The 18,573-nt window shown below is 39.5% G+C and overlaps 2 protein-coding genes across 2 annotated transcripts in view; one reads left to right on the plus strand and one right to left on the minus strand.

Annotated features, from left to right (window-relative positions):
- Positions 1-15,024, plus strand: part of IL16 (interleukin 16) — a 27,952-nt gene extending 12,928 nt beyond the window's left edge. The window contains exons 4-18 of the mRNA XM_057365797.1: positions 492-602; positions 972-1,086; positions 1,270-1,343; positions 1,437-1,650; positions 2,678-2,795; positions 3,514-3,646; positions 4,394-4,481; positions 5,605-6,077; positions 7,519-7,660; positions 8,895-9,966; positions 10,468-10,651; positions 10,860-10,961; positions 11,536-11,788; positions 12,664-12,789; positions 13,010-15,024. Of these exons, the coding sequence (XP_057221780.1) occupies positions 492-602; positions 972-1,086; positions 1,270-1,343; positions 1,437-1,650; positions 2,678-2,795; positions 3,514-3,646; positions 4,394-4,481; positions 5,605-6,077; positions 7,519-7,660; positions 8,895-9,966; positions 10,468-10,651; positions 10,860-10,961; positions 11,536-11,788; positions 12,664-12,789; positions 13,010-13,203 (3,399 nt within the window). The 3' untranslated portion in view covers positions 13,204-15,024. The remainder of the gene's footprint in view (positions 1-491; positions 603-971; positions 1,087-1,269; positions 1,344-1,436; positions 1,651-2,677; positions 2,796-3,513; positions 3,647-4,393; positions 4,482-5,604; positions 6,078-7,518; positions 7,661-8,894; positions 9,967-10,467; positions 10,652-10,859; positions 10,962-11,535; positions 11,789-12,663; positions 12,790-13,009) is intronic.
- Positions 15,025-15,042: 18 nt separating this feature from the next.
- STARD5 (StAR related lipid transfer domain containing 5) overlaps positions 15,043-18,573 on the minus strand; it is a 4,406-nt gene continuing 875 nt past the window's right edge. Inside the window, exons 2-6 of the mRNA XM_057365863.1 lie at positions 18,534-18,573; positions 18,305-18,437; positions 17,224-17,341; positions 16,662-16,755; positions 15,043-16,156 (exon numbers count right to left, since the gene is read on the minus strand). Of these exons, the coding sequence (XP_057221846.1) occupies positions 16,009-16,156; positions 16,662-16,755; positions 17,224-17,341; positions 18,305-18,437; positions 18,534-18,573 (533 nt within the window). The 3' untranslated portion in view covers positions 15,043-16,008. The remainder of the gene's footprint in view (positions 16,157-16,661; positions 16,756-17,223; positions 17,342-18,304; positions 18,438-18,533) is intronic.

Here is an 18,573-nt window from a genome sequence, read left to right on the forward strand (position 1 = left end):
CAGGTTTTAGGGTGTGTCTAAACCCCAAGGGTGGCTCACATCACCCCACTGTGAGCCACAATGCCATCCACCATGGCCACAGTGGGTGTGAACTCACCTCATGGCTGTGTGAGGTGCTGATTTCTGTCCCTGCTGAATCAGACAGATTTAAACACACATTAAAGGAGGCTGGAGAGCAGTCYCGTGGGACAAATGGGATTTTGGCATGAAGAATCAAGTGAGAGCATWAATATATCCTTCATTACACCACTTCAAGGACCAATATTGTAATTTTTCTCCAATTTAGTCCCTGCAGGACAAATGCACTGAGCAGAGATTTTCTAACAAATTGCTTATGAAAACTAGAAAGAGTTTTTTTTAAAGAAAAATCTTCAGTACCRTCAGTTATAACAAAGAACATTTCAAATAAACAAGTTGCTGCAATATGTGTTCAAGAATTTCTGCTCATGCATTAAAAAGAAAAATGTGGGTTTCTTTTTTAATGTTCACAGGCAATTTCGAGGCCTTCTAGATCTCTAAGCACAGCACAACTGGTGCACACATCCTGTGGCTCACAGGCYTCAGTAATTTCAAACATTGTACTGATGAAAGGACAAGGGAAGGTAAGACTGGCTCTGTTGATTTTATTTCATTTCACAAATGCAATCTGCAAAGTGCAAAGAAGCAATTACTGTATTAACATTGCTCCTTCTGGGCTGCCAATTCATACCCAGACAAAAATTTTTAAAAAATAGTTTAGACACCTTCCTATGTGCTTATAATAGTGAATTCATTGATTGCAACAAACAAAAAGCAAATAACGAGGAGATTCTGGTGAATTTCCCACTTACTACTGGAATGTAACTATTTTTTCATGTATTATACTACTGCAGTGACAACACTGCCCATGTAAGCAATGCAGRAGAAACTGCAAATGAACCATTAGGAGCACTGAACATGGGCTCTCACATTGTTTTTCTTCCCTAAATCAGGGTTTGGGCTTCAGTATTGTTGGTGGTAAAGACAGCATTTATGGACCAATAGGCATCTATGTCAAAACCATCTTTCCTGGTGGAGCAGCTGCTGCTGATGGAAGGCTACAAGAAGGTGGGAAACCCCTCATCTCTCCCAAAAAATGAAAGACCCTGAGAGACAGATTGAAGCTGAAATGAGCCATAAGCAACTTTTACAGCTGCGTCCACTTTTGCATTTAGAAGACTCCTTTTGAGTGCATGTTGTATCATGTAACACTGCACAATAAAGTAATATAATTTTTATCTTCCAAAACAGGCGATGAAATCCTGGAACTGAATGGGGARTCCATGCATGGATTAACACATTATGATGCTTTACAGAAGTTCAAGGTTATGTACTCTCCTTCCATAATAATCTCTGTTTTTCTGCACAATGTGCATGTGGGCTCAGCCCATTCACTCATTGTCTGTTCTTTCCAGCAGGCCAAAAAGGGTCTTCTGACACTTACAGTCAGGACAAGCTTCAGCACACCTCATTCTGCTTCCAGCTGTCAGTCACCCCTCTTGTGTCAGTCACAGAGCCCCAGTGCATGCATAACCAAAGAAAACAGCTCTTTCAGTTCAGAAAATGCAGCGTTCTCGTTAAATCCTACAAAGCCCAATGACAGGGTCATAATGGAAGTTACCCTAAACAAAGGTAAGTGTTGACATTAACTGAGCACTGCCAACAAAGCMCTGACTGACAAACCACTGTTCATTTGCTCTCTGAATGTCTTTCCTCACTAACCTGATTCTTTTTCTCAACTAAGTTTTCTTCAATACACCAAATTAGATCTTGGTGCCTGTCAGTGCTAACAAGTTTCTATCAACAGCAGGATTTTGAACACCATCTGTCCTCAAGAACCAATCATTCAGTTTTTTCACTCAAGCATTAGAGTCACATTCATATCCTTCACATGGAAAAGTAAAGCTCTTGTCAACAACTGCCACTTATTAAGAGCAGATTGTGCAACTCTTACCCATAATTATGCAAGCAGTTAATTTCATTCTTCAAAAGGCTTAAAACCAAATAAAATAAGTATCTATATCTTCTTGTAGTTCTTTCACCGCCTCTCCAACTGTCATCATCATCTATTTATAAACAACCACCGGCAAAATGAAATAAACTTTTAAATATGGGAACATCAAAGCAGCAAAGAGAGCAAGAAAGCCTCTGTGAGGTAACAGTGACTTACCAAACACACAGTATGGGATCTGACAGCAGAGTGACTGTCCAGAGCAAAGAGGGTAAACTCACAGAAGWCTTAAACTGTATTAGAAAAAATATGAGGATTAAAATTAAATAGCTAAYAATAGTCATATATCCTCCATTTTTCTAGTTTTTCCCCTTAATTTTAGCTCCTTAATTTTTTTCTCTTCTGTCTCCTTGTAAAGTCATTTGAATTCTTCTGTAATGACAGATATTTTGCAAAATAAACCTGTATTTTATTGTGTCTGTGACACTTTAATCATGAGGGGAACAAAACCTTCCAAAACAATCTCACAATAAAACAATAAAAAGGAATAGAAGAAAGCAATGGAAACAGCAACAAATACTGAATGTGCAACATTCATGAACACAAGACTTTGGCTTTGGTTTGTACAGTAAAAAAAAATTAAATTTAATTTTAAAAAGGCTGCTTTGATGGTTTCTTATGTCTCCTTTTAATTTTTTATTCTTTCAGAGCCGGGTGTTGGCCTTGGAATTGGRTTATGTAGCATCCCTTACTCCCAGTGTATTTCAGGGATTTTTATTCACACCCTCTCACCMGGCTCAGTGGCACACATGGATGGGAGACTCAGGTAGGATGAGAAAGACTGTCTGAATTGCTCTGTTCTATTGGTTTATTTTTGACTTGTTTGGGCAGGAAGGAATATTGATTTCTGGGAATTTTGGATTCAAAGCGTATRTGCTGAAAGAACTATAGTCTTAAACTATTTAAATATTTGTTTGATACAAATCCTTGCCTTCAGTCAGCCTCTGAATGTATGTGGGCACTAGAGCAGAGCAAGGCAGTTTCAGTTTCCATATGAGCCCAATTTGGATTTCATTTAGAAAAATCCAATCTAGCAAATTCTTATAATTTGTCATTAGAATTTTTCTTTTAACAAGTTATTCATGTATGTAGCAGAAATATAACATCCTTTCTGACATTAAACAACAATGTTTCTGACATTAAACATAAGATAAAGACATGAAAAGTGAAGTGTTAAATTRAAAGGAAGGAAGGAAGATGTAGGTGGAAGCAGCAGCTGAGCAGCAGACAGCAGAAAGATCACGAAGTGTGCATAGCTGAACGTGCAGAAAGCTCAAAGGTTGTATGCAACACTGCAGATCAAAACCCCTTGACATCCAACTCATTCCCTTTCCTTTCCTTTGACAGGACAAAAAGACAGATTTAATCTCTTATCAAATTAGAGGTTAACCTTCTGAGCTTTWTGCATGTTTTCACATAAGTGAGACAAGGTCAGGAGAAAATCTGTTTTGTTTAAATCCTCTGTTTCTTTAATCTCTCTGTAGGTGTGGAGATGAAATTCTTGAAATTAATGAAACTTCAGTGCAAAACACAACCCTCAATGAAGTTTACGCTGTGCTAAGCCATTGTGATCCTGGGGCAGTACAAATCATTATCAGCAGACACCCTGAACCACAGGTAGCACACTCTGTATTCTCTCTGCCTTTCAGTATGGCACACATTGAGAACTGAGAGGGAGCAAGTGCTMATCTAAAACTGGTRGGAAAATGTTGACTATAAAGATGCTGATCTGTTTAKGATCATCCCTGCACACAAACAAACCTGAGAAATKAACTCTCTTAAATAGAATCATTTAATATTTGAAGATCACTAGTGACAGTCTTACATGGACTTTTGTCAGTGAATAAGGAAACTACAGAAATTATATTTAAGGGATAGCCCAAAATATAGCTCTTATGTAAGAAAGAATTGACAACAAGAAGTAAATAATTTGAAATAAGGAATACACCTCCTAAAAAAGAAAGAAATGTTTATACCCTCATCTTTCAGTAATTAAAATTCAGGCCTTGCCCAGCCAATATTTATAATTAAATTATTACTATAGTACAATATTTATTCTTGCAAGGTATTTCTAAAAAATGCTTCCTAACACCAAACACTGTATAAATTATCATCAAGTATAAATTGTTACATAAATTATGGTGTATTAMGTTACCTTATACTGGTAAATCCAGGACTCCACTTCTAGTGAAATCTGYGTAAGAATGTTTATTTTTGAAAGTYCCCATYTYACCTAAACAACCACTAAAACCAGYACATCCRTAGACATACTTCRTATATACTGGGATATATAAAAATATAATCATGTGCAATTAACTCACCCCACAGCAATCTCACGAAGTAAAATGGCATAATGTTTCCTAGGTRTCTGAGCAACAGCTAAAAGAAGCTGTTGCACAAGTTGTGGAAAGCAACAGATTTGGAAAGGAGAGACACCAATGGAGTATTGAAGGTAAGGGAATAAATGCATTCACTGAGATATGGCACTTTTCACTTTAAAGTTGTCAAAGATGAGTACTGCTATATTGGAATCCTTGTTAATAGTTTAGTAACCTGGAGCAGAAAGAAAGAAACGAGAAAATCTCACAGGACAATCCCCCTAACACATCTAKGATACGTTACCAGAGTGCTGAGAACAGACCAAGTCTGTCTGAKTACCCACAAAAACTTTTTGTGCAAACTTCCTCTCACAGTTGCTCATCCTTTCCAATTCACAACCTCTGCTTAGAGCTTTTCAAACAAAYGTCTGTAGGTGACAGGACTATGACWACAAGGAGCTGCACAATGAAGGTGATGTCCTGGGGGCAAACAGTTTGTTAATCCCTAATTTGTGAGGAGAGGCATATGCAGCCATGGTTGGAGCTGTTTGCTCTGCTCAGCTTTGACATCCTCTCACAGAAATGTGTTGGAATAACACTCCTTTGAGTGTCCTCATGTATTTGAATGGACCAGTAGGTAACAGAATCACCATCTGTAAAACTATACTGCTGACATACCCATATATATAGGGAAAATGTTATTTTGGTGTCTAGGAACTTGGCTGTTGACTCTTGAGTTAAACTATACTGCTGACATACCCCTACATATAGGGAAAATGTTATTATGGTGTCTAGGAACATGGCTGTTGACTCTTGAGTAAAACTATATTGCTGACATACCCATATATATAGGGAAAATGTTATTTTGGTGTCTAGGAACTTGGCTATTGACTCTTGAGTAAAACTACACTGCCAACATACCCATATATATAGGGAAAATGTTATTTTGGTGTCTAGGAACTTGCCTGTTGACTCTTGATTAGAACTATACTGCTGACATACCCATATATATGGGGAAAATGTTATTTTGGTGTCCAGGAACTTGGCTGTTGACTCTTGAGTTAAGCTATACTGCTGATATACCCATATATATGGGGAAAATGTTATTTTGGTGTCCAGAAACTTGGTTGTTGACTCTTCACTCTACAAAGCAAAGCACAAATCACACCTTTGCATCCCCCAAAGATGCTACCTAGCTAAAAATTYATCAGCACTTGTTATGCACTGAGCAGACATTTTGAACTGTTCCTGACACAGGTGTCAAGAGGCTGGAAATGAGCTGGCATGGAAGGCACCCGTGTGAGAGGCACATGGACAGGAGTGTGGGTTCCTGCAGCCGCCGGGCGCTGCGGCTCATGACCCGCTCCAGCAGCGACAGCAGCTGCACCCCCAGAGCCTCCTGTGCCWCTGCTGTGCACCAGCTCACCCACCTGAAAACAAGAGTGCACAGTGTGGATGTGCCAATCACCAGACARCCTGGCCTGCTGTGCTCGTTCTCTGCCAGTAATTCAGAGAGAAATTCCCCCCCGACCTGTAGTGAAGGAGGTCGACCCTTGCAAAGCACTAAGAAGTCATCAGAGATTCTYGTTAGAAAACCAAAATCATCAAAGCCCAAACCTCCACCGAGGAAATACTTCAAGCAGGACTGTACATTTGATGATCAGGGTAATGCAGACAGCAAAGAAAAGCTTGCATCAGAAATGGCTCCATCACCTTCTGTAAGTGTTCAGGTAAAGCAAAATTTACATTTTTCTTGTGTTTGCATGTTTGTGAGGAAGGAGGAAAGCAAAGTGACTTTGCATGATGGCAGGAAGAAGGAGAAAATGTATTTACATGTGAGAATTGATGGAAGAAGATGAAGCTCTTCTGTTTTGAAAATAAGTTGTATATCTTAGTGAAGCCAGTTATGTACAAACTAAGGTCAGAAGGCAGAGAAGTGCCTGAAGAAAATCTTCTCCCATTCCAAGGAAGCAAAGTTGAAATCCAAGTGAGAGAAGCAGCAAGAATGAATTGAGTCCCTGCCACTCCCTGGGAACATGTGCCACTCTCTGGCTCCAGGGTTATGCCCTAGGCTGGGACTAAAGGGTGGTTTACTCACCCTTCGATGTCAGCTGGGTATGGCTGACCCTAACTAATCTGTGCCACAGAGTCAAATCATTTGTGAAGTAGAGAAATCATGAAACAGTTTCTTTGTTTCAGTAGTGGATTTTTTTTTTAGAAGAAAACATGATCTGCAGCAGGTAATTGTGGGTGCTGATATATTTCTAGAGACCAGGAGGTATTAAACAAACCCATTAAATTGTGTTACATGTACATATTTGTTGATGAGCTACATTATTTGAAAATAGTGTRTTTGTGCGTGACTAAATTTCACTTCCCTCTCTCATCTAAGACAACAGAGAGTGTTTTGCATTCGCATGAGTGTGAAGATCTGCATGTKGAAACAAAATTGTGGTTTGTTTAAAACCGAAACCTCTTCTCCCCAGGTTTAGAAATAAGCCAGTAGAAATGAACTGTTAAAAAAAAGAAAAAACCCCAAACAGAGCCCCAAACAGTTCCCAAACTGCAAAGATCAAGATAAAATTATATGGAGCAGACTGAAGTCCACATATAATGTTAATATCCAAGAAAATTTCTGTTAAGCACCTTATGTAAGGTCACTCTTAAGGTCAACTTACCATCCACTAAGATGGGCAGTAAAAATTGCTGCTGGAAAATAAATTTTCAGAGGTAAAATTGAGGGAAATCAGTATTTGTTGAACATATCACTCCCTGCAACTTCTTATTCTTCAGTTTTTAGTCATTCTAAATGACAGTGAAAAAACTAAATACTAAGATCAATAAAATCCATGAAAAATCAAGGTCTGTTCAAGAAGACAACTTCCTCTATTAACATATTCTGTGTATCTGTACGCACCCAAGAGAGAGAGTTTCTTGTCAGAATCTATTTCAGATTATTAAGAGAAGGTTTTACTACCACTTTTACATTTTTTCAACTTTTATTCCCCCCAAATTTTGTGTTAGTCAGTCTGAGGCCTGCATACCACAGTTTTATATGGGTTGTCTGTTTTTTCCCAGATTCTCATATTTTTTCAGACTTTTTTTCAGATTCATATACGGTGTGGTTTGCATAATTACATTCTGACACACTTCTCTTTCCTGTTTGTTCAGCAGGAAGTTGGAGAACCAATGCTAGAGGGACATCAAACTGATGTAACCCACGGGGCCGTTACCACTTCTCCTCCAGCACATGATAAGGAACACACAGCTGCTGTCCCAGTGGGCAGAGATCAAGAAAGAAAAGAAAAATTAGGTATGTTCAATTCCATGAACTTTTCTTTCCAGCTAAATGTAGCRTTTCGTTCGGATTCCAAAATGGGTACTGAGCTGACTTCACTTTCTCTTTAAATGCAGTCTTCAAACCATGTCTGTAAATTTTGGGRTGAACAGATGAAATTTCAAATTATTGATTAATCTTTGTAAAGAAAGGGAAAGTAGATCAAAAGCAGCAGAAGAGATGATTGATTGTAAAAATTTTAAAATATTGATTAATCTTGGTTAAAAAGGGAAGCAGACCAAAAACAGCAGAAGAGATGATTTATTGTAAAAATTGTTAATGAACAAGTCCAATACTGCTGTATTACTTCAGGTGAGTCTGCTTAGTTAAACTGAAATCTGATATTAAAGGTTAGTTTTAGCATTTATAAAGGACATTTTCCTGCACAGTTTCAGGGCTGCAGTGTTGCAATGGTACAAACCACTGAGAAGTTCATTTTCTGCTGCACTATTTAGAATTAAGGAAACGCARTGTTAAGGGAGCAAGACAATCTCAAGAGGACTCTTGCAACATAAATGCTAATGTAATCTTTAATTTATGGCTCAGATCATTAAAAAAATCAAAATGTTGATCAAAAAATAAGTTCACACTGAGGTAGATAAAAGGTACCTTGCAACTGCACAAATAGAAGTTTGCTGCCATTCAGCTCCACCATGTCTAACATTAAAATGTTTCATCATCCTGTGATGTAAAAAGTATTCCCACATTAGAATCAAGTTTTTACTTATCAGAAAAATCAACTGGAAATGTCTTCAGAAATTTAAGGAAGCATAAATATCAAATATCTTTCCTACAAGAGTCTTCTTAGAGTAGGATATACTTTTAAAGGTAGAAAAGAAACAATGCTTTTGAAAACAATTTACTGTAACATCAGCTTTTTCTCTAAGCTACAAACAACATTGCAGTTTTAACCATCTATTTTAGCTGTTGAAGACTATATCAAGACTTGAGCACCCCAGAATTTCAAGTTATACTTAGAATTTGTAAAATTTAAAAATGCAATCTCATATTTAAGCATGCAAGAGTATCTGTATTTAGCACTTGTAGATCAATAGTTACAATTTTTCACAAATTTAAACTTTTTAGAAACTTTAAAAAAAATCTATCAAAGGCTTGAATGAAATTCAAATTTAGTCAATTAACAATGATGCAGCGAGAAGGGATAGAGAAATAGAAGGAGGTTTGTTTATAATCGATGTCTGTATTACAGGGACTTCACTTTCATCAATACAAAGGCCTGTACTTAAAAGACAAGCACGGGTAGATTACAGTCTTGACACAACAGAAGACCCCTGGGTTAAAATTTCTGACTGCATCAAAAGCTTATTTAATCCTATCATGAGTGAAAACAACGTCCACTTAGATCTGCAACCTGGCATCGCAAAAAACAAAGAGAATCAAAATCGAAGCAGCTCAGAGACCATTCTGAAGAAATCAGAATCGGAATTAGTCGGTTCAAAAGTGCTAAAATCAGATGAAAATGACAGTGTGAAAAAGGGCCCTCCTGTTGCACCTAAGCCCACCTGGTTCCGCCAAAGTTTGAAAGGATTTAGGAAAGCAAATTCAGATCTAAAACCTCAGGCAGATCAAACTCCCAACCAGGATAGTACTTCAAGCAAAAAACTGCAATCCAGCTTATCACGTCTGTCTCCTGGAGGATCATCAATAAAACAAAGAATWAGCTCATTTGAATCCTTGAGTGCTCCACAGTCACCTGAAAAAACCCCCCGAAGGTTGAGCCTGAAACCATCGGTGCAGAAAGAGCCTTCTCCCGCTGCAGCAGGGGCAGAAGCAGCTCCAGCCTGTTCAAACCAACACGGTGAAAAGAGCCACCAACAGCCACCTGTGGCCATGGGGACAAARAGTCTGGACAGATCTTCCTCTCGCAGGCAGGACATTGCAACCAGCTCAGAGAGAAGCAGCAATGCCAGCACTGAAAATTCATCAAATCTCTTATCTACGGGAGCCATTGCAAACTCCCACCTTGTGTCAGTGGCAAAAGCACACAGCCTAAGGTCACGAAGCTTCCCACTTACTGCTGCCCAGGCTTGTGAGATAATGAAGCCATATGATGAGAAATGCAGCAAAATCTATTCCATCAGCAGCCAGGTGTCATCTGCTTTAATGAAATCATTGCTTTGCCTTCCTCAATCTCCAGCCTCTTCTGGAAACAGTGCGTGGGAGGCTCTGGACACAGTGTCTCAGTCCTCCATGGAGGATGATGGCACTTCCATCTCASCTGCAAGTGAGAATCATCACCTGGACACTGGGTTCTCCCTAAAGTAAGACACCATATTTCAAACTCAGATTTACAGATAAGCATTGGTGAGCAGCTGTGYTGATCTGCTGACAGATTAAAGTTCTTAGGTAGCAGCACACAGAAGTAAAGCACAGACTAAGAACTTTTTAGAACAYAAAGGTTAAATGACTCACATGACTGTTAATTTTGGTTCTGATTTGTATTATAAAGGCACATGTATATTTCAAACCTCCTCCTATTTAAGGAAAAGTATTTCTAGCATCTCCATGATAAAGCAGATATAAGTCTGTCTTTGCCTGARGCCATGAAATTAATCTAATTCTTTTATGCAATGGATTCTTCTTCTTTTAAGTTAACGTGATTAATTTCCATTTACCTATATTTATAATATTTATGAGCGTTACCACCCCAATTACATGCTAATAAGATCAAAAGATGCCTGCTCCAAAATTGCCTTTTGCTTTAGTGGGGTTGYTCTTTCATAGCTCAATGTTTCTCTTTTGCTCTTGTCACAATGGCACAGCCTCTCTGAGCTGAGAGAATACACGGTGAGCCTGGCAGACAAAGGCAAGGAGGAAGACAAGCAGGAACACAGCTCACCTCAAGCATCCGGAGTGTCAGGGCAGTCAGTCATCTCTCTGCTTTCCCCTGAGGAGCTGGCAAAGCTCATAGAGGAAGTCAAAGCCCTAGATGAAGAAACATTAAAGGTAGACCTGCTTTTTTCTTGYGCATGATTTTCAGAAAGTTGTAGAGTGAATGTGTCTGTTTAATCTTAAGGTTAATTTAATATTATTCTTATGACACTAAAGTCTCATTATAAAAACGCACAACAGAGAAAAAGAAAATATGCTGACTTTCCAATCATCGTGACACATTTTTTGRGAAGTGCTTGACTTCATTCCTTTCTCTGCCTAGGAATTTGATGATATTCATGTTACAGTTTTGCATAAAGAAGAGGATACTGGGCTTGGATTCAGCCTGGCAGGGGGCATTGACCTAGAAAACAAAGTGGTGACAGTAAGTAGCATCTTAAAAAATCCTCTCAAATCAGCTTCTCTATCTAAAAATACATACCTTACTGGTTTTCTACTCCAGTGTCTGACTTTTAGAGAATCCAAGCAGGAGTGCCCTGCTGGCACCTCCTCCCCAACAACTCTGAAAACACAGCAGAACACACCACYCTCGGCAGGAAATAACAGCATCTTACTCACGTGCTTATAAAAGGGTGTTCTGGAGGAATGGGGTGGGTGAATACACATGTGAGGGGTCTGGGAGTTAAAGCTTCACACCTCCTTCCTCCCACARGCAGAGAATAGGGTCAGGAAGGAGCACATGGAAGGTACAAACTGCAGGCAGCACGGGTATCAGGGCCAAACTGCTTCCCTGGCTGCTGGAGGAGGGATGTGCACAGGAAACATCTCTGTGCAAATTGATTCAGTCCTCARTCCTAAAATGTGACAGAAGCAACTTGTTCCTGGCAAAGAATGAAAAATGCACATGGATAAAAATATTAACTGAGTGATTTAGTGACATGTCCTTTTTCCCTTTTCCCTTGTGTGTGTGTGTGTATGGTGACTGGGCTCTTCAATAGGTTCACAAAGTATTTCCCMATGGCCTGGCCTATCAGGAAGGAACTATCCAGAAAGGAGATGAAGTCCTGTCCATTAATGGGAAGTCTCTCAAAGGTGCAACTCACAGTGATGCCTCAGCCATCATGCGACAGGCTCGACAACCCAGACAAGCTGTTGTTGTCACCAGAAAACCTAAAGAAGGAGAAAAAAATCTCTATGTTTCAATCAGCTCTAGTACATCTTCAGTAGCAAGTGATGCCTCACAAGAGTCTGGTAAGTTTAGTGGCATTATCTTGCAGGCCCTGCCTGGTAATTATTTACTCATCACCTGAAATCCAGGTGTTCATAAAACCAGCAYTGGCTGCATAAATCTGTGAACCATGATTAAAGACAGTGCAGTTAATAAACATTCCTGAAATAGATATTTGTAATAATGTCATTGAAAAGGGAAAGAATTCATGGATTTCTAAAACAAAAGAACTCCCCAAAGAACCCAAGCAAGTGTGATTCTCTACATGTATTTCTGTAGATGTACAAAGATGGTTATTGTAGCAGCACATCTAATTGAAGGTGTAATGACAACTCAGTGAACAGTGATCCTTTATTCTAATATTGCCACAAGACTTGTTCTTCATGAAAGACAATTTCAGTTTGAACAAACAATGTGCTATTGTTCAGTATAGCAGGTGGCTACATCTGAAACACAGCAAGGTCAGGGTTTTGCAGAATATTTCACTTTCAGGATATTTTTGGTTTTTGTTTGGATTTTGGCTTTTTTTCTAAAACAAGATCTGGAGATCTGTAGCTCTATTTCCATATTGCARATTAGCAGCCTTGTAATCAATAACAACTTCATAACTAAAATGAAGTCAAATATTTACCTTAGATTYCGTTCATTTAACAGATTTTTGTAATTCTAGTAAATGTCTTGTTTCCATTCTCCCTCTAATTCAAACATAACTTTCTTTCCCCAGCTCCCCAGTGTGCCTTGAAATGATAAAACCAGAAATTAAAAGTTTTCGGTTTTCTCTTTCATTTGGCAGTTTATAGTACCTTTACAAACAACCCAAAAGTTAATCTCTTTTAACAGATGTTTTAGCTTTTCAGATTACGTGCTGTCCATCTGGTAACTTTCCATTTCTTTCCAGCAACTGGAGATACAATCTGCACTGTAACTCTAGAAAAAACACCTGCYGGTTTAGGATTCAGTCTGGAAGGAGGGAAAGGCTCTATTCAGGGAGACAAACCCATCATCATCAACAGGATATTTAAAGGTAAACACACTTGTGGAGTTCCTARCTCACTGCTGATTTATAACTAAGAAATGTTAGTTTTTGCAAATGCAGTGTTATTTTGTTCAGTGCCAGTAATTTGTTGCCTGCTGGGACCAGGTGGTTTATACCAAAGATGCTGGTGTTCCATTTGCTAATTAAAGTGAAAGATCCGTTAAAGTCTGCTCCACAGAATTACAGGAAATTMATTTTCTCTCCCCAGGGACTGCCCTGGAGCAGAGCAGCCCTGTCCAGCCTGGTGATGAGCTGTTACAAGTGCACACAACTGCCATGCAAGGACTCACTCGTTTTGAGGCATGGAATGTAATCAAGGCATTACCTGATGGGCCCATCACAGCCATCATCAAGAGGAAGAACCGCAGCTCTCTTACCACCAAGTCATCTGAAACTTTGTAARAAGAGGGATTAAACTACTGCCAATATTCAAACAAAGGATTTTATTACCTGCAGGCACTTGGCTGGCGCAGCAAGATACTCAGAAAGCACCCACGAAGAGTATACAGGATCTTACTGCCAGTTACAGAGAAATCTGTCTGGGATGGRCTAAAATGTGCAGGATTCTTATTTCAGCATTCAGAAACAGATGTTACAAAGTGTATAATTATAAAGAATGACTTTGTTAATAATATACTGGTTGTAATAAAATATGTGACAACTATAGCATTCTCCTATTTTAAGCCATTAAGTTAACAAGTATCAGAAGCACATCCTGGGCTAAATTTTCAGGGCTACTCTCCAAGTCCTGYTCCCTCCCTTACCTTCCCAGGAACAAGAAACATGTCAACGAGCCTACGACTAAACACTAACTTTGGGAAAGTGTATGGCAGAGAAACCAGTTTTGTGTGTCAGAACACTCCCTAGAAAATTCCAGCTTTTCTATTAAAAACACAGAGCCTGTAAAGGGAACTCTCTACTAGCAGCTGACAGAGCCATCTCAACGCAGCAAACAGGGTGRAAAGGAGTTCTCACGGCATTCCAAGGGGGAATGGTTTTTCTAACCTTCCTCAGGCCAGAGGTGCCAAGAGGAGTACAGAAYAACAAGGCCATTCAGAACCAAATCTTAACCTTCTAACCACACTTTCGTTTTTTTTTTAAAGTCTGTATTAATTTTGCAAGGCAAGTTCCAGTGAGAGTATTTGTGAATCCAAGTACTTCTGAACTGTTTATTCCAGAAATGCTAAATAACTTGGGAGACAAATCTGTGCTTCAAACGCTGCTTCCTACGTGCACTGCAAGGAATTGTACCAGCAGAAGAACGAGTATCCATAGCAAGATGGATTCATGCACCCACTTGGTCTTATCCAATCTGCTTCATTAAAGGGAGAGATGAACAGCAGGAAGGAATAGTGACTCAGCAGAGAGCCAGATGGCTGCACTGGTTATTGTCCTTGGCTGTTCCCTTGTGCCCTTCTTCGGTTACTTCATTTCACCAGGAAGAAATTAAAGAGTTCAGGAGCTATTTTCCACACACTTAACACAATGTCTCAAAAACAGCCGTTAAGAGAAAGGGAAGTAGGAGAGGCAGGAGAAGGTATTAATTAAATCCAGGCATTGAACTTGCTGTGGCCTTTTCTYATAAAACAACTGTAAATTAATCCTTGAAAGAACATTCTTGACCCCAGTTGAGCCATCTTTCCCAAAAACTAACCTCTGTCCAAAACCAAAACTTTTATTAGTTAGGTAGCATTCAAAGTAGGAGAAAAATGTGAGAACCCCTCTTGCCTAGGTAGGAGACATTATGCCAAGGAAAGCTTTTTCTGTCTCATTGTCTTAAATTCAGATGCTGGAGGTCTAAGCAGCTCTTCAGCTTCTTTGCTGGAAGAACAGGTATAGGAAGAACCATTTCAAAGGATGATTCAGGAAAAACAGTAATATGTAGCAGAAAAAAAAATATTTATTTCACCAAACTCACACAGGTTTTATATCTTTGTATACAAAGRAGACTAGACTAAAAACTGTTTCCTGGAAAAAACTATTCCAGAGGTTGAGGTTTACAATGGGAAACTTAATGTGCAAGTCCATGCCCTATACCACATATAAAAAAYATACAGAGACAGAAAGCAGAGCATATTAACCTCGTTAAATAATCGAGTTACCACATTAAAACCACAACCTGCATTTAACTTCCTAATTCAGCAATTATTTTCACTTTTGTAATTTTATGCAATCCATAGTATTGTCTGACATTCCTGCAGCAACCAGCACCATAGACATCCCCTAAAGGATGGGGGACACATCTTGGCACACAAAATCAGGTGCTGATTTCCCAATATAAAGCTGTGAAGCAAACCAGTCTTAAAAAAAGCAACGTCCTTGTGGCTTGTCAAGGCAAAGCTACTGAAAAGATTATTTACCCGTTAAAACCTCCCACCACAGGAAACCAAAAAAACATTCAAATGCAGTTCAAAATGGTCATTTCAAGTGCAGTTTAAAAAATGGCAAGTAAAGTGCTCAATTCCTCTTTCTTTATTGCCTCTGTGTCGGTTCAGTTTGCTTCATGACACTGTGAAACCACTGGTTTTGGTAGAGAGAAGGGAAAGGGAGAGAGTCTGCCAGCCCCCAAACTGTGAATTGATTAGCACTGCTGAGCCTGACTCAGAAAAAAGCACTTAAGGCATATTTACCATCAAAATTCATATCTGCTGGAACAAAACAAATGAAATCCTCTGCATAATCCCATTTCACCATTTGCTGGCTTGGTCCCACTGACGCCTCTAGCACCACTCTATGAGTGCTGGCAGCAGGAGAAACATCTTTAGGGGAAGAAACCTTGTTCCACAGGAATCTGCAGGGAGCTTCAGAGACCAAACAYAAGTGACCCACACCTGGCTGTGGTGCTTTGTGGATTTCAGCAATGCTTCACCTCACAGACACTGTCAGAGTGGCCAAGAACAGATCCAGTATGTGCATCTTCTCCCTGCAGACAGTCACCACTGCTGCCTCCATGATTCTTCCAGCCTCTGGTGTGGTATTTGTTTAATCATGAAAGTGAAGAATTTCATATTACATAAGAATGCATTGTTCTGCATGGAGTCAGGTAGAAAACACTTTTAAAAATTTATTGTACTCAGTTCATTCTTTCATGTCACCTTTCCTATGTATCTTAGCTGATAGAAAAGTCCTGAGGCCAACTTTGTATTTTCAGCACCAGCTGACAGGTTGTTTCYTACTCTCAGCTGGTGATGCCTGCAACTTGTCTTGTCATGCTTTTAATCCCTTAACAGCTTTGGTCAGGTTACTGTAAAATCCAGATATGCTRGATGGAAAAAAGGAATCCACCACTGTCTGGGGAAGATAGCCACCAAGATCTGTCTGAAAGAAAGTGAGGAGCTGAGTCCTGTCTGGCTCCCTGCAAAACAAYGAAAATTATTTTAAAACCAGTTTAAGAGCATTACCAATATTTCAATGACTCTCACATGTGTTAGAAGAGACATTTCCAAGAGCTTTCCTTTTTTAGACAAACAAATTTCAGTAAATGTAGCTACAAAATTAAAGTTTATCTAGGCCCTAACTAGCCACATGACTCTGTGTATAAATTATGGCAAATCAACCAGATACTCATTCACCAAAAATTAGGATTATGCTTTGYATGTTTTGCTCAATCTCTGCTCAAGAGATCATGGAGAATTGTACCATGATAACAGTTCCTTAACATTAAATACTTCCCTCTAGGAAATGAAGAGAAACTAATTCATTGAACAMAAATGAGAACAAAAGGGGCACTCAGTCATAATGATTACTGGGAAGACAGAAACATGCCATTGGCAAGAGGTTACATGTGGCCACATACACATAAACACACCACACAATGGATAAGGAGGGAATTTATAACATTCAAACAGATTGCCTCTTACCCTGGAACAGGTATGCAAAAACAGCCACAGGGATAATTAAAACCTCTCACGAAATTTGGTTGAGGAGGACACAGCGGGTGTTCCACATTGGTGGCTGTAAGAAAGCATTGAAGGAAAGTGTCATTATTCCAGAAGATGGGAAAGAGAGCTTGGTACTCAAAGCTCCAGATGAATGACAAACTCGCTCTTTCAAATGTATTTAAAAAGAATGTTTAGCCTAAGTTCTGTACATTCTTAACAAATACACACCCTCAAAATACCCCAGAACTTAACAGATTGAACAAGTAAATACTTGTTCAATCTCAAAAGCATAGCAAGGAAACAAACCATAGGCCAATAGTATCATCATTATCTGACTGTTAAGATGATTTATATACTTTGGAAACAGCAATATAGAGAGATAACTACAATTTTCTGTTCTGATCAAGATCAGGTCAACAGCTACTGAAYAGCATGTTATTTAGTTTTTATTTTATGTTTATTTCTGGTAGCTTTTATTTCATAGTTGTTTGCACTAGCTGCATCTCCAAAGCATGAATTGTTGAGAACACAAGCCCCTTACCAGCAGACAGCATTGTCCCATCTTCATATTGCTTCATTACTACYACATCCACAAATTCCCTTGGTGAAATAATCCTCATGCAAGCTGAAGGGGTCGTGGTTCTGCATACAGACACAGTCTGTGTATCACAAAACAGATTGATGTCAGTGCATGTTTTGAAAAGTACAGCAGACAAATCCCTGTACTTTCTGGTACTCTTTTAGTTATACATTCTAAACCCCATCAAGGAGTTCTACTACATCCTTGTTGAACAAAATGTCAATCAGCACAGTCAAAAGGTACCACCATGGGATTCCCCCAAGAAAAAGAAACTTTCGGGAGCTYCCACAAACATTTCTGGGACTGGTTGTGTTTGCACCCGGCTGTCTCCAAGCATGTACACACACTTCAGATTTGAGGATCTAAATCCAACGTCCTTTTAATTTGCTGACATGCTTTCAAAAAAACAAGGAATTAGATTGCACAACCATGGCAGCAGAAGCTGCTGCTCAAACACAGCMCTGCTCAAAGTGCAGCATCTCCATATTAATGAGAGGCAAAGCACTTCTGTGCCAAGGCCAGCTGTGATCCACAGGGCAGAGCGTTGCTGCTGCCATGGTGAAAGATGGGACCTGAACTGATGGCTGATGAYGTGAACACTTCACTGCTTAGCTAAGTCTATGTACTCTGTAAACCTCCTCTTCCTGCTTGCTAAAAACAGTCACGCTTAGCTTGATTTGCAGCATTAACAACAATGCAGTGCRGGAATCTTTAATTTTACATATTCAATGTTATACATTAAATATATGCTACATATTTTATGTACACAATATTTAGCCAAGAATAATTCTCCTTTCAGAAAGATAAGCTATTGGTTATATATAAATAGAATAAATAAAATTTATGAAAAAGAAAAAATAAAAAAAAACAAAGTGAAAGAAGAAAGGTTTCTTATCCCAGCAGTGCCCAACTGATCCAGCCAGAAACAGTACAACTTAAGACTCTTTACTTCCCTGCACATAACATCGGCTGTCTCATAAGGCCCAACGCTGSTGAACACACACGGCGTTAATCCCACCGGAACAGTTTTTAAGGAACTTACATCACTGATGGCTTCGATKACCTCGAAGTCCTTCACGTTTTGGTCCCACTTGGTCCTGAGCCCGCCGGCCACCGGTTTGATGCACTCCCAGACATCCCGGGGGCTGGCGGGCACGATCCCCTCTCCCCGGTACCTGCGGGGAGCGAAATGAAACCCAAGAGCGCTGCTCGACCGTGCCCGGCCCCGCACCCCGCGGGCAGGACCACAACCGGCAGCGAGCCGTACTCACAGATTGCCGGCGAACTCCGCCGAGGGTCTCCAGGACACCG

The sequence above is a fragment of the Malurus melanocephalus genome, unplaced genomic scaffold, assembly GCF_030028575.1.
Source record: "Malurus melanocephalus ecotype Western Australia unplaced genomic scaffold, MMel_1.1 scaffold_58, whole genome shotgun sequence".
NCBI lineage: Eukaryota > Metazoa > Chordata > Aves > Passeriformes > Maluridae > Malurus > Malurus melanocephalus.